The sequence below is a fragment of the Myotis nattereri genome (genome assembly GCF_964212035.1).
Source record: "Myotis nattereri genome assembly, chromosome: 5".
Lineage (NCBI taxonomy): Eukaryota > Metazoa > Chordata > Mammalia > Chiroptera > Vespertilionidae > Myotis > Myotis nattereri.
The window spans coordinates 52,129,349-52,145,719 of record NC_138080.1 but is presented as its reverse complement, the minus strand read 5'-3'; the positions used below and the strand labels follow the sequence as shown (position 1 = coordinate 52,145,719).

At 42.4% G+C, this 16,371-nt stretch overlaps 1 protein-coding gene across 1 annotated transcript in view; it reads right to left on the bottom strand.

The window, feature by feature from the left end:
• The window catches only part of DCHS2 (dachsous cadherin-related 2), a gene marked incomplete at its 5' end in the record, with an annotated part of 201,144 nt that overhangs the window by 75,046 nt on the left and 109,727 nt on the right, over window positions 1-16,371 (bottom strand). The window contains 2 exons of the mRNA XM_081090653.1: window positions 1,467-1,698; window positions 14,758-14,949. Of these exons, the coding sequence (XP_080946779.1) occupies window positions 1,467-1,698; window positions 14,758-14,949 (424 nt within the window). The remainder of the gene's footprint in view (window positions 1-1,466; window positions 1,699-14,757; window positions 14,950-16,371) is intronic.

Below are 16,371 nucleotides of genomic sequence, written 5' to 3'. Positions count from 1 at the left end.
AAAGAACCCTTTCCTGGCAAGAAGCAGTGGCTCTCTACCTGGGGCTGGGTGAGAAGGCAAACTAACTTGGCAGATTAGATGTCCCGTGTAAATTATTATTTGTTGCTAATGAATATGGTTGTTGCAAAGAGTGTTGTAAAGATCCAATAGGACAATGTACAGAGCATGCCTACCAGGGCATCTGAAATTATCATCACCATCACAATAGATACTCATTCTGCCCATGCACACAGATCAGGGGCTTTAAGAAGAAACATAATAGCAAAGAGTTAGCTGCACTCCCATGTCCACTGAAGCCTGTTCACAATAGTCAAGCTGTGAAAACAACCTAAATGTCAATCAGCGGATGAATAAACAAAACATGATATGTACACACAATGGAATATTACTTAGCTTTTAAAAAGAAGGAAGTGCCATCATGGATGAACTTGGAGGATGTTATCTGAAGTGAAATAAGCTAGTAACAGGACAAATGTCTATCCCGCTTATATGAGGTATCTGAAATAGTCAAACTCCTAGAATCAAAGAGTAGAATTGTAGTTGCCAGGAGATGACAGGGAGGGAGAAATGGGAAATTGCTAAAAAGTGGGAACAAAGTTTCAATTAAATTTGGAATAAATTCTAGAGATCTGCTGTCCAACACTGTACCTACAGTTGACAATAAAGGATTGTGCACCTAAAAATTTGTTAAGAGGGCAGATCTCATTTTAAGTGTCCTTACTACAAAATAAAAAAATGTAAAAAAATTTTTTAAGAAAAAAGGTAAAAGAAAAAAATTTTAGACCAGAATATCTCTAATATCTCAAAAGTATTATAATGTAATATACTTGTAATTTTATGTTTTCTAGAAATAATTATTTCAAACATTATTTTGTTAATAAGAATCCAATAGGAAGGGAAGGGTACCAACTTAAATAATGACTGTTTCTAAAAAACTCAGTTTGCTGATTGGACTTCTTTGGCAGAAGCACAATTGTCGTATTAGAAAACTAAAAGGAGCTTTAGGTATTTAAAAAAACAAGGAAACTAAGCAAAGAGATTAAGGGAATTCGAGACGTAGTGTTAGAAAAGGATGTCGGTAGAAGACTCTTAGCACTAATATGATTAGCACCCTGAAATCACGCAAGTCACCCTTAGATGGCATACGAGGAAGAAACATATTGGCTAGTTGTTTCTCCTAAATTATTGCCTTTAATCCTCACAAAAACTTGGCAACATAGGGATCATCAGCACTACTTTTTTTTAAGTAAGGAGAGTAGGGCCAGTGAAAATCATAAGCTGGGACTGAGATCCAAGTATAACCGAACTACAAAGCCCTTGCTCTTCTCAACACACCTCACTGCCATCTGGCAGGTGACATAGGTCTTGCAACATCCCTGCTAATAAAAGAAATCACCCTTGTTCATTTTCTGGCTGTTTCACAGAAGACGTTGATTCCAGAGGCAAACTGTTCCAGGATCACATACCTGTGGTAGAGTCGATGGTAAACAGGGAGGACAGGTCACTGGGGATGAGCTCGTAAGCCACGGCTCCGTATGCCCCAGCATCCCTGTCAGTGGCAAGGACATGGATGATCTCGGTTCCCGGCTGGGTCTGGCCACTAATGCTCAGCACATAGGTGGGCGGGTTAAACACAGGTTCATTATCATTCACGTCCTCCACATCCACACGAACAAAAGCTTGAGCGCTTAGTCCACCCTGTTGAGGAATGAGAAGCCATTACAAGCAGATCACTGGCGGAGGGCACAATGTTAGAAAAAAATCATCGGCGAAAGCTTCACTAAGAAGGTGCCATTTGAATCACAGACTGACCTGTAGGAGGGAGTGAGACCTCAGTCATTGGGAGGAAAAGCCTAACAGAAACAGGAAAGAGCGAGTGCACAGGCCCTGAGGCAGGAGTGTCCTGTTCCTCCCAGGCCTGTTCAGGGAGCAGCGAGGCGGGGACAGAGCATGGAAAACTCTGGGAGCCCCTGAAGGAACCATGGCTCTGACCCACTGGAGGGTTTTGAACAGAGAAGTTGCTTGATTTGACTTGGATTTTTCACTGGGACTCTGGCTGCAGTATTAAGAACAGACTGAAGACCAGCAAGGCAGGGAGGAGGGAAACCACTTGGGAGGCTATTTAGAATCAAGTCTGAAGGCAATGGTAGCAGGGAAGGTAGCAATCCTAAATATTTGGGGCCAGATCTGTTTCAGAATTCTGAATTTTTCAAATTTTAGGAAAGTAATATACTACACAAAATAGTGAGAAGTGGATCTGAGGCTGTTTATTTTGTGTCCCCTTCATCTCTAAACAAGGAGAAGGGGAGAGACTATAATAGAAGAAAATAATCCTCTGTGGTTTTTCACTTTTCTGAAGTGAAACATATGTTCCTACTTTAAAGCACCATTTGTATCTGGCACATTTTGATACTTTCATCTTTGACAAAAATCCTTGGGAAGTCACAGCCTGGGTTTTCTCACTCACTCAGCCTCCGGCTTCTCTTGCTGTCTTTCTCTTAATTTTTTTTTTCTTTTTCTATGGCAGAGAAGCACGGAGGAGGAAAGGCAGTGGAAAAGAAGTTTTGGCAGGAGAGGAAAGGAGGACTGCTACAGCGCAGGTCTGCAGGAAGCTCATGTGAGGGCCAGGAGGGCCAGAAAGAGTATTGTTTGGGATGACATTAAGGATGGATCTGAAAGTGACACTCAGGCTCTGAGGTCCCATATATCTCAGACTTTGGGCACTAAAACTAAGTTAAGAAATACATCTTTAGCCCTAGCCAGTTAGCTAAGTTTGTTATAGCATCATCTTGATACACTAAGGTTGGGGGTTCGATCCCCAGTCAGGGCACATACAAGAATCAACCAGTAAATGCATAAATAAGTGGAACAACAAATGTTTCTCTCTCTCCTCTCTTCTCTCTTACCCCCTCCTTTCTTCTCTAAGATCAATAAATAAAATAAAGAAAGAAAGAAATACATTCTTAGAAAAATGTAATTTTCCTTGTTCTAAGTTGAATTACAGGGCCATGCCAGCAACAAATTAATACAAACAACAGGAGTTCCATCTAGCCTGTATGCTCAAAATGCAGGTTGGCTGTCTGTCTTCAGCAAACCTAAATTTCCCAGGTAGAGTGAAATAAGAGGGCACTGCAGACTGGCTTGGGTTGTTCAATCAGTGGACACTGAAGTGTCTGAGAGGGAACAATGGTGGAGAGGAAGACTGTGAGTAAGGTATAAAGGTCCAGAGTGACAAGGATGTTGAGAATGTGATGGCAACAACAGTGTCCATGGTATAGTCTGAATAGGAATTTCAAATCTGGATTGTTTTTTACAAAATATAATTTTTATTGATTTCAGAGAGGTAGGAAGAGGGAGAGAGAGAGATAGAAATATCAATGATGAGGAAGAATCATTGATCAGCTGCTTCCTGCACTCCCATAACTGGGGATCAAGCCCTCAACCTGGGTATGTGTCCTGACTGGGAGTCCTATATAATAGAGATAATATGCAAATTAACCCTCACACCCTCACAAGATGGCTGCCTACAACCAGGCCAGCAGGGGGGTTAGTGAGGGATGACCAAACAACTGAACAAGCAGGCTATGTGGGGCGACCAGGCTGGCAGGGGGGTTAGTGAGGTATGACCAAACAACTGAACAGCAAGCTGCATGGGGCAACCAGGCTGGTGGTGGTGGTGGGGGGGGTGGGTATGAGGGGCAACCAGGCCAGCAGGGGGGGGGGAGCAGTTGGGAGCAATCAGGCCAACAGGGGGGGCAGTTAGGGGTGACCAAGCTGGCAGGGGGGCAGTAAGAGGCAACCAGGCTGGCGGGGGGGGGGACAGTTAGGGGCAACCAGGCCAGTGGGGGATGGGGGTGCAGTTTGGGGTGACCAGACAAGCAGAGGGGGCAGTTGTGGGCAATTAGGCCAACAGGAAGGGCAGTAAGGGGCAACTAGGCCAGCAGGGGGGGAGCTGGGGGCGACCAGGCCGGCAGGGAAGGGGCAGTTGGGGGCAATCAGGACGGCACACAGAGGCAGTGAGGGGCGATCAGGCCGGGTTGGGGGGGCAGTTAGGGGCAAGCAGGCAGGCAGGCAGGTGAGCGATTAGGAGCCGGCAGTCCAGGATTGTGAGAGGGATGTCCGACTGCTGGTTTAGTCGGACATCCCCCAAGGAGTCCCAGATTAGAGAGGGTGCAGGATGGGCTGAGGGCACCCCTCCCTCATGCACGTTTTTTGTGCACCAGGCCTCTAGTCAATCATAACCAGGGAGCCACAATGGCCAGGCGTGAATTGGGTTTTGATGGAGAAAGGAGTCGAAGTGATCTGGATGCTGCAATGGGCAACAGGGAGGGCATCCACCTGGACACCTCCCTCCCGGCTTCTGATTTAGCAGAATGTCAGTTTCTCTGTAAAAGAGTCAGAGAGGGGTTGGTATCCTGAGGGAAGAACTGTTTTAATCAGGGCAAGAAGATACAGGAGTAGTCATAGACCAGGCTGAGTTTATAGGGAGTTGGCTAAATGATGGGCTATGAGTTCCAGAGGCCATGGTAGGAGAGCTTGGGAGGGTACAGAAGGTAGGTAAAAGATTAATTCAATTTAAAGGATGAAAAAAAGAAGGATGAGGATAAGAATATGGAGGATAATGGATGGATGACAAGCTTAAACTTTAGAGATAAGAATGAGGTAAAGTGATATTGAAGACATTGTGGATTGGTTCTGATAGTATATTAGAGAATTGTAAACAATCAATTTGAGACATAGTTCAGACAATTTAGCTAAAAAATAATTGAGCAACTGGGCAAAGGCTTATTCCTTAAACTGGGGTTGGGGTGAGGGTCAATGAAATGTAAGATAGCAATAAGCACTTGAATATGTTTTGGAAAGTGAGATAACATAATCTGCTAAAATTAAAATAATTGTGACCTAAATTTCAGTTAGGCAGAATGAATAAGTTCTGGAAGCCTGAGGGACAGTGTAGTGATTATAGTTAATAATATTAAACGCAAATTTGCTGAGGTCTTAAGGATTTTCACCACTCAGTATGTGAGCTGATGTATATGTTAATTTCTTGATTGTGGTAACCATTTCACAATGCATATGTATAATCAAAACATCAGGCTGAATACCTTAAATACATACAATATTATTTATTAACTAGAGGCACGGGTAGGGTCTGGCTGGCCCGCCCCAATCAGGGCTGATCAGACCAGACAGGCCAGGGGAGGGGCCGCAGGTGGTTAGCCGGCCAGCACTGCCCCCTGGTCGAACTCCGGGTTGAGGGCACAATTTGCATATTAGCCTTTTATTATAAAGGTTCATACCTCAATAAAGCTGCAGTAAAAAGGAAAAAATGAATATGCCTTCTTATTTAGCAAGTTTGCTTTTATTTTAGAGATCTATCTGCTTTACACACAAACCATGTAGCACAAATAATAACCAACTTTTATCATGAATGCATGTAATGGTGACGGGCTAAATCAATTTACTTTCTATATTGCTAGTTTGCCCCATCCCTGCCCTAAGCCTGGAATAGTGAGATAGAGACGAAATAACTTTATCTCAGACACATATTTCAGCTACAGAATTCAGGATGTCACAGAAAATAGGAATAGAATGTTAATAGACATACATACCAAAAAGGAGACATTCACTTAATGAAAATAAATGGGAAGAGGAAACAGGAATTAGGTAAAGCATGGGGTAATTAAATTATGGGGCTTTATTGTGAAAACCCTCTTGATTCCAATGTAATCCAATTATTTGTTTCCATTATATGATTTTATAACATCCTCATGGCTTCTATGAGTGAGATAAATAGCAGCAACAGTACCAGCAAAAAATAGGTTATTTCAAAAGTGATACCAGTGAAATAGGAGGAATGATTGAATTTTTTAAAATATTGACAGTCATCACAAGAATAAATAGAAAAGAAGCCCAGAGCATCTAGGTATTTTATAAGAAAAAATTCTTCTTTTGACAGATAAATATCTTAGTAACCACCAGCAAATGGGTTCTCAGCAATTTTCTTCCAAAGAGCTTTCAAGACATGCGTTAGGAAGAGAAAGGATCAGAGGAAAAACCACAAACTATCAAGGCAATTCTATAAAGTTAAAAGTCTTTTGTCAAAATATAGTTCATTGTTTTAAATAAATTCACTATGGCCTAGAATCCAATATCTTGAACCTAAAATATCTTGTCTGAGTTCATTTAGTCTTCTGACTCAGTCTAGATTGTATTTAAAAGACAGCCTATCCAGTGATTGTCAACATTATCTTCATCTCTACTAACCTTTCTGATTAGGGACATATGCTGCTGGTAGATATTGCACACAACAATCATGACAGATGCAGACTTCACCTTGTAGAAATGCACGGTGTATCACAGAAATTTATAAATATGCAGACAACCGAATAAACACTGCACACTGGAACACACACACACACACACACTGGTATGTTGCTTGCTCTCATACATTCTAAGACAAACATTGAAGGCAGTTTTAGGTCCAAACAAGGTGAAGGTTAGGAAGTTATTAAAAACTTTATTATTTGAGGGGATAAGGATGACTCTTCTAAAATTTGTCTTTACAAATGCATGGCCAGCCCAGCCATGTGGCTCAGTGGTTGAGCATTGACCTATGAACCAGGAGGTCTCTGTTCAATTCCCAGTTAGGGCACATGCCTGGGTTTCAGACTTGATCCTCAGTAGGGGGCGTGTAGGGGGCAGCTGATCAATCATTCTCTCTCATCATTGATGTTTCTATCTCCCTTCCTTTATGAAATGCATGGCCAGGCATGCCCTCAGGAGAACCTGTTTTCAGGTGAGCTGCATGTGAAGTTCTCTCCTTGAGCCCCCTGCACCTCCTTGGAGCCACGGGATGGGCAAGAAGGAGACGAAGGCCACCAAAATGGAGAAGAAGGTGTCCAAACACTGCAGAAGGAGGAGACCTTGAAGCTCTGATTGCCCATTTCCAGACACTAGATGCTAACAAGACAGACTGTAGAAACACCATGTCCACATTGAATGTGTCATTCTCTGCTCATACAGAGGCAGATGAATTGATCCTCTTTATTACACGGATCTTTAAAGTGTCCTGCATTTGATGACCAAAACCTAGGAGTAAGTCAAATCAATAGGGGATTCTTTAGGTCAATGTGGGTATTGGATGGTAGCCTGGAAGACATAGCTAATTATTTTTAGTAGTTCCATGAGTGTAGAAGGGATTACATCTCTACAATGGCATGTATGCCATTAACCTGGACACATTCATGTGGAGCAAGCTGTCCCCATGAGGGACTGGGACGACACCCAGACTGGGCTGCCAAATGTCCACCACTCCCCAGGGGAGCATAATCATCTATGGAGGCTACTGGAAACAGTCAACTAAGGTGGACAAACTCACCCTGCATTAAGATATGTTCTGACTCAAGACCGAAGGAAGGAAGGAAAGGCAAATGGGTGTGGACTCAGATTGCAACATGGGGCATAGAGTGTACTCAACCTCTGGCATTTCAGTGGCTATGACCTGGAACCATCAGACACTGTTCCTCAGGGGTGTCTGTGGTGAAGAAGAGGAAGAAAGTCTGGAGGACAACTTCTTTAATGACCTGTATTCTATGACACCTCAAAGAACTGCTGGTTTGTGGGACAGCTAAGGGGACCCAGGTCAGAGAAGAGAAAATATAGGTGAGGTCAAAAGAAGTGCAGCCTGAAGGTGATGACAAGCAGGAATGTGGGGAAACTGGCACCTCGGAGCCCTTGGAGGGGTCAAAGTGGTGGCCACAGAGAATGCAATTCTGATCACCGTTGAACATGTACCTCTGCCCCAGACACCAGGAAAGAGGAAGGTGATTCTGACAAGCCGGTGGCCCTCTAATAGAGCCTAGTTCTCACTCTAGTTTTGTACTGGCCATGAAGGACGAGCTGCGTTATGTTTGCAGGAGTATGATTAAAGCAGTTCACCTCGATGACATGATAAAAGAGTGGAAGACGGGGGTGGAGATGGATCCAAACACTCAAGAGCATCTGGAGGAGGTAAACTTGAAAAAGAATGGAGATGAGATAGAAGATGCAAAATGTGGAAGTGAATATGAGAAATATGATAACACCAGAGAGGAAAGTGGGGAAGAGGAAGAGTGCACGTTGGTGGTGCCTGAGGAGGAGTATGAGGACTATCTGCCCAGGACTGAGCAGAATTGAATGAAGCTTGTATGGGACCACATGGGGCTTGACACAAAAAAAGAAGTTGCTGAAAGTGGCCAATGTTATGACAAAAGCGTTCTTTGGTGATTTATGATGCTACCCTGGGCCAACAGTTAAATTGAGTAGTGAATTCCCTCAGTATTACTGGGTGTTATCTCCAATAAATTGGAGTGACAAGGCAGCTGCTTCCTCTGCATAGTCTTACCTATACCGGGAGTTCTGGTGAGCCCTTTGCCTTCCTCTTCAAGGGAACTCTGCACTAGAGGAGTGTATTGGCCATGTTTTCTATTTTCTGTGTTTTGATACTTTGACATCTGGGACCTTCTGATCCTGGAGGGACTGACCAGGATCAGGTGAGCATGTTTTTCAAATGCAAACCAACCACTCCAGAGCCCACACCCCAACCACAGCCTTTATGGGGATTTCACACTCCAGGACACAATGCACCTACCCTAATCACTCCACAGTCAGGTACCAGATAACTAGAGGCAGCTTCTATGCCCAAGATTCCACTGAATCTATTCAAACTGGCCAATCATAAGCCTGCTTGTTCTGCCTCTCACCTTCCTTCCCTTGGAAACCCCTGCCTGAAGTGTTTCCTCTCTCCCTCTGCCTCCTGACCCCGGGGTTTCCCTTGTCTACACACACTCCCTCCCTTGGTGCCTCCTCTGGGGATCTGTGAATATAAAAAAATTGTTTTAAAAATAGCAATTATCTCCTTACTCATGCCTAAATAATAATAAAACCTACGTTAAATGTGGCAGGGTGCAGACCAGTTCCCATCTGCGCCAGGGCTGGGCTTATGATGAATCACCTTGAATATGAAGTACCTGCAGGGAGGATTTCTCTGTTCTAATAATCTAGAGTATGTTGTGCTTTGTTGGAGGATTTTCTTTCTACAAAAGAAGGAGTTTTTACACAAGAATATTCTGATTCATATACATCATTGTTCATTCAGACTGCTTTAACAAAATACCATAAACTGGGAGATTAATACACAACAGAAATTTCTCACAGTTCTGAAAGCTAGAAGTCTAAGGTCAAGGTGCCAGCATGGCCCAGACACTGCCAACTTCTGGCTGTGCCCTTAGATGAGGGAAGAGGCTAAGGAGTTCTGTGGGGTCTCTTATTAGAGCACTAATGCCATTCATGAGGGCTCCACCCTGGTGACCTTCCAAAGGCCCCATCTTCTAAAGACCATCAACATATGAATTTGGAGCATCGCAAACATTCAGACCATAGCAATCACCACCCTGAAGAACGTTTCCTCTTTGATTTCTAAAAGCTATCAAAAGCTGCTACACAGCCTGTAAACCCTTTCTTAGTTATCTAGAAAAGAAAATACCTTTTGGCTGGGGTGAAAATGCATCCCCTTTGTTCAAGCTGGGAAAGCTTTGTGGTTAAAGCTGTACTTGAATGTTGCCATAGAGACTGGTAAACTGAGAAAAGGCAGGCTTTTTCATAGAGTAAGTCTGCAGAGTATGTTCAATATAAAAACAGAAAGAAGTAAGAAAGGAGGTTTAAATTAAATATCTGGGTTGATTTTTTTTTATTCCTCTGCCAATAATCCTAATTAGTACACTGCTTTTTTTTATCAGTAAAAAATTTTCTGGCATCAAATGATCTTATTTCTATTAAGATAATTTCTAGGTACATTTTTACAAAGTCATCTGAAACCAACTAATTAGAAACAGATGTTTGACTACTATAGCATTAGAATTAAACTGGCTATTCAATCCTAGGATGGCCTTTTATAATTGTCTTAAAATCTACTGAGAATATATTTCTGAAGCTTTGGGTAAATATTTGTGTGTGCATATGTTTAGTTTTAAACCATCACAGAGACTTGAATTAACCTGAACTCCTCTGTTTACTCCTATTTTTGTTTACTACATGATGTCTTACATAGACTCAAGGCCTCCTGCAATCACATAGTCAGGGGTTGATAAAATCTAACCAAATAGATCATAGTAATTTTACTGAATATAGTAATAGCTCACAGTAATTTTACTGAAACTTTCACGTTAGTTTATACATGTTTACTTGTAATAAATATATTCAGACTCATTTTTCCTCATTGACTTATTTCTTAAGTAGGCAGATTCTCTCACTAATTTCAAAAGAGAAGGATTAGACCAGAAAGGTGTTAGCAGTACCTATCTACATAAGCGAATAGTCAGTAACAAAGAAAGTCTCCAAAATAGACTTAGCGAGGAGAAAAGTGTAAAACTGTGTGTTAGCAGGCTATCTTTGCTGCAATGTCATGGAAATTAGACAAGCTGTTTCTAAAACGTACACGCCAGTGTACATGGTCAGGAATGGCCCAGGCAATCTTGGAAATGAAGAACAAAGCTAAAAGAATACATGAATCATGACCTATTATAAAGATAAAAAAAATTAAAAGAGTATGGCGCTAGTACAAAGTTAGACAAGTAAGTAAAAAATAGGGTGTCCAGAAATAGACACACACATACCCAGTCAAATGATTCATGACAAAAGTGATACTTCAGTACAGTGAGGAAAGAATGATCATTTTAGCAAAGGACGCTGGGTCAACTGAATACCCATACTGGAAAAAATAAACCTTCCTCCCACTATATTGAAAAAAATAAATGTAAAAGGTAAAACAATAATGTTTCTGAAAGAAAACATAAGAGAATACTCTTCTGTGCCTAGGATTAGCAAATATTTCTCTAAAGGACAGTTGTAAAGGGAAAGAGTACTAATTGTAAAGGGAACATATAGATAAGCTGAGCTTTATTAGAATTAAAAGCTTCTGTTCCTCAAAAGGCACCAATAAGGGAGTGAAAGGCAAGCCACAGAATGGGAGAAGATATATGCAACAAATATATCCAAGAAAGAACTTGAATGCCAAAAATATAAAGAATTAATAAAAAACAATAAGAAAAGAAGCCAACAGTACAATAGAAAATGGGTAAAGAATTGAATAGACACTTCACAAAACAAGTTAAACAAATAGCCAGTAACATTTGAAAATGTACTCAATTCATCATTCTTCAAGGTAATGCAAAGTCCCCAATGTGCTATACCACTACATAGGTAACTGCATTGCTATAATCAAAAAGAGATTAAATAACAAATGGCCCTAGCTGATTTGGTTCAGTGGCTAGAGCCTTGGCCTGCTGACTAAGGGTCCTAGGTTTAATTCTGGTCAAGGGCACATGCCCGGGTTGCGGGCTCGGTCCCCAGTAGGGGGTGTGCGGGAGGCAGCCGATCAATGATTCTCTCATCATTGATGTTTCTCTTTCTCAATCTCCCTTCCTCTCTGAAATCAATAAAAATATTTCAAACACACACACACACCACACACACACACACACAAACAAACATCTAAATGCACAGCATTTTAAAAAACACAAATGTTTTAGACAACGTGGAGCAAATGAAATTCTCATACTTTACTGGTGGGAGTATAAATGGTACAAATCATTTTGAAAAGTTGTTAGGCTTTCTTATGGTATAACAATTCCATGCCTAAATATAAACTTGCTATAAATTCTTATGTTTGTTCACCAAATTACATGTATGAGATAGTTCATGAAGCACTATTTGTAACAAAAAATGGTTATGTTCAATTATAGAATAGACTAGAGGCCCAGTGCACAAAAATTTGTGCACTCAGGGGGGAGGGGGGTCCCTCAGCCCAGCCTGTGCCCTCTTGCAGTCTGGGACCCCTCAGGAGATAACGACCTGCTGGCTTAGGCCTGCTCCCAGGTGGCAGAGGGCAGGCCCAATCCACAGGTGAGGCCCTGGTTGGGCTCAGAGCAGGGCAAATTAGGGAGTTGGGGCGCCACCCCCTGTCATGCACAGAGCAGGGCGGATCGGGAGGTTGCGATGCCACCTCAGTCACGCTCAGGGTAGGGCTGATGGGGGGGTTGGGGCACCACCCCCTGTCACACTCAAGGCAGGGTCGATGGGGAGGTTGCGGTGCCACCCCCTGTCATGTACAGAGCAGGGTCAATCAGGGGCTTGGGGCGCTGCCCCCTGTCACGCACAGAGCAGGGCCCATCAGGGGGGCTGGGGCTCCGTATTCTGTCACGCATAGAGGAGGGCCCATCAGGGGGTTGGGGAGCTCCCCCTTGTCATGCACAGAGCAGGGCGGATCAGGGGGTTGGGGCGCCGCCCTCTATCACCCACAGAGCAGGGCCGATCAGGGGGTTGGGGCACCGCTACTGTCACACTCAGGGCAGGGCCTATGGGGAGGTTATGGCTCTACCCCGTCACACACAGAGCAGGGCCCATGGGGGGGGGGGGGGGTTTGGGGCGCCGTACCCTGTCACACACAGAGCAGGGCCAATCAGGGGGTTGGGGCGCCGCATCCTGTCACACACAGAGCCGCAGGCTGACCAGGGAGTTGGGGAGCTCTCCCCTATCAGGCACAGAGCAGGGCTGATCAGGGGGTTGGGGCGCCTTCCCCTGTCACAAACAGAGCAGGGTGGATAGGGAGGTTGTGGCCCCGCCCCCTGTCACACACAGAGCTGCAGGGCGATCAGGGGGTTTGGGCGCTGCCCCTGTCACACTGATCCCGGTGCCGGGAGGCCTCTCAGCTCCGCTGATCCCGGTGCTGGGAGGCATATTAGCCTTTTACTATATAGGATAGAGGCCTGGTGCACAGGTGGGGGCAGGCTGGTTTGCCCTGAAGGGTGTCCTGGATCAGGGTGGGGGTCCCCACTGGGGTGCCTGGACAGCCTGGGTGAGGGGATGATGGCTGTTTGCAGCTGGTCACACCCCCTTCAGGGTGGGGGTCCCCACTGGGGTGCCTGGCCAGTCTGGGTGAGGGGCTGAGGGCTGTTTTCAGGCTTGGGGGTGACTGAAGCTCCCAACTGCTCCTTTTTTTCTTTTTCTTTTTTATTCCGGGCCAGCTTTAGCTCTGGCTCCAGATCTGAGGCCTCTGCTGCTGAAAGCAGGTATCTGGTTTGTTTGGGTTCTATAATCGAAACACTGTATCAACTCCAGCTCTGAGATTCCAGCGGGCTGAAAGCAGGTTTCTGGGGTTTTGTTTAGCTTCTATATTTGTAACAATGTTTCAAACTGTAAGCTCAGAGGCCGGCAAGGCAGGCGGGGAAGGTTGGTTTCCTCCGTCACTGAAGCAAGCAAGCCTCATGTTAGCTTCAAGCTGCCTGGCTGCCGGCTGCCATCTTGGCTGGCAGTTAATTTGCATATCTCACTGATTAGCCAATGGGAAGGGTAGCGCATGTACGCTAATTACCATGTTTCTCTTTTATTAGATAGGATAAATATTATTGTGAATTCACAGAAAAGAATACTATAATTCAATGAGGATGGATGAACTATTGCTGCACACAATAGCATGAATGATTTTTACAAATGATGTTGCGCAAAAGCAACAAAAACACATACTGTATGAATCCATTCAGTGAAAAGTTTAAAAATAGGCAAATAATGTTTGGTATTAGAAGTCAATAATGATTATTCTTAAAGGGTACGAGGATGGAAGGGATAGTTACAGCAAGAAGTCAAGAGTAGGGCTTCCAGGGCACTGGTAATGTTTCTTCATCTGCTTCCATGCACGTTGTTATTTTGCAAAAATCCTATAAGATGTACTTATAATTGATGCACTCTTCTGTATTTTTAAAAAATGTCAATTTAAAAGTTAAAAAAAAAGACATATGAGCCAATTTGAAGGTTCCTTCACTGATGGGTCAATATGGACATCAGAAAGGATAAGGTTGGTAATGTATGAAACAGATCAAATATATTAAAATCCAAGACTTCATCATAAAACTAGAAAAAACATCATTAGTATTCCTTGGAGATGGCAAATGCACCAACTCAATATTCTAAAAGCTGATAAAGAGAAATAACCAAGTATAATTTGCCTTTACTGTATAAATTATATTGCAGGGTAATCAACTAGTTAATGAGAGTACTTTATTTTTAGTTGAAGATTCCAGAAAATAAATGCAAAAGAGTAAGAGAATTCAAAAATCACCATGTCATTACCCGTAATGAAATAATGATGTGTGTCTGCTGATGCAATAAAAAGCTCACAGCATCACCTCTGGCTCTAAATGACAGTTATAGGAAATATCATAAAAGAACATTGAAAATGAATCCCAGGGATGGAATCAGCCACGTTCAGAATGTAGAAAATTTAAAGGGCAAATGACCTGATTTCTTCCAAAAAATAAATATCCTAAGAGAAAAGGTAAGGGGGTGGGGAGCTAACATAGATTGAAATTTAAGGAAGACAGTGATGAAATCAATTTGTGAGCTTATTTGAATCTTGATCCCAGTAATCTTAAAATTCATTTTTGGATACCCCCCAAATTTTTAATGGAATACATATGAGATATTAATTAATTAATGTTAATTTGTTATAGTTATGTTTTTTTTAAAATCCTTACCTGTTAGAGATATTATTTATGGATGAAATAACAGAATGTCTGGTGGTTGATTCGAAATTTTCCAGGAAAAGGAAAGAAGTAGTGATTTATGAAACAGTATTGGCCATTGACAATCCTTAGTACTCCGTAATGTATACATAGTGGTTCACTTTTGAGTCTGTTTAAAATTTCATACACAAAGACTTACCCCATCTCTTGCTTTCACCAAGAGATCATAGGTGGCTGGGTCCCTTTCCCTGTCAATATCTTGAGAAACACAGATCTGCCCATCATGTGGGTCAATCTGGAAGGCTCGAGGTGCTTCGTAGCTTTGGAATCCGTCATAAAGAGAATATTCGACCAAGCCATAGAGTCCTGCATCCGCATCAGACGCTTTTACCTATGAGACAGGAGTTGACCAGTGAGGAAATAGAAATGCAAGCATCACTTTTCAGTTGGTCATGAATTACTATCATGATTTGCACAACCGAGTAACCCCCACAGCTATTCATTGAGTGTAGGCTTTAGTTTTACGTTCTCTTCTCTTACCTTCTGTGACAATTCTCCCCACTCTCCTCCTCCCTTTGTGATTTCTCCTTTTCAGTCTCCTCTGCCCACTCCTATACTTTCATGGGGTCTCTGAAAGTTTGAGTTCCTTGGGGCTCAGTCCTTGGTCTTTTTGCCTCCTTATTCCTCTCACTACATCTAACTGATCTTACCCAATCTCGAGATTTTAAAAACATCTACATACTAACAACTTGATTTCGGGGCTATTGTGTAGTCTAGCCAAGTGGCTCTCAATCAGGGACAAGTTTGTCTCATGAGGACATTTGGCAATGTCGGAGACATTTTTGATTGTCACATCTGGAGAGAGGATGTTGCTGGCATCCAGTGGTTGAAGCTAGACATATTGCTAAACATCTTACAATGCAAAAGACAGACCCCACAACAAACAATTCTCTGGCCCAAATATAAATAATTCCTAGGTTGAGAACCCCTGCACCTGATGAAACTCTTAACAATTGGCAATATTACTTTTCTCTTTAATTGTCTTTAATTTTTTTCAACTAATGACACAGTCTTTTAAATTTATCTGCACTCTCATCTATCATATTCTTTGGCAAAATTTCATCCTGTACAACTAGCTAACATGTTTGTGAGTTATTCTTCTCATCAGATGGGCTGAACCAGGAAACCCACAAACTTCCCCACTACAAAGGACTAAATTCCAAGTACATTTGGTCTGTTCCATTCTGGCAGCTGTTAATGATTTAGTAGCCTCCAGTTCCCAAAGACACCAAATATATCTTTTAAAACCATATGGTATTCTCAATAACTTTGGCTTGATTGGAAGATAATAAGTACAATGAACTTTCAAATTCTAAAACTCATTCTCAGCCTTTAATAGCACATATTAACAAGTAATTTAGCTCACATAAAACAAGTTTCCTTATTTCCACTTTTTTCTCATCTGGACTTTTGGCAAAGCAAAATATAAGGAGTCAAAAGTGGGACAAGAGTACTGATGTCAATTTATGTTAGTAGTTCAGATTCTGAGTTTCTGAAATAAGAATCATAAAATAAGAATGTATTCCTCCCTGTTTTTACTCAACTTCCTCAAAATACTGACCTAATATTTCAGAACAACATAGTCCACCTACTAATATTTGGTCTTAACCACCTTTAATTAACTTGGCATCATTAAGGTCTATATTTCCCAATAGCCATTGATAGACACATAAAATGTAGGCAATTTAAGTAAAATAGAAATGGCTTTGCCAAATCTTCAAGAGGAAATCTTGTTTAGTAGATAAGTTCAGTG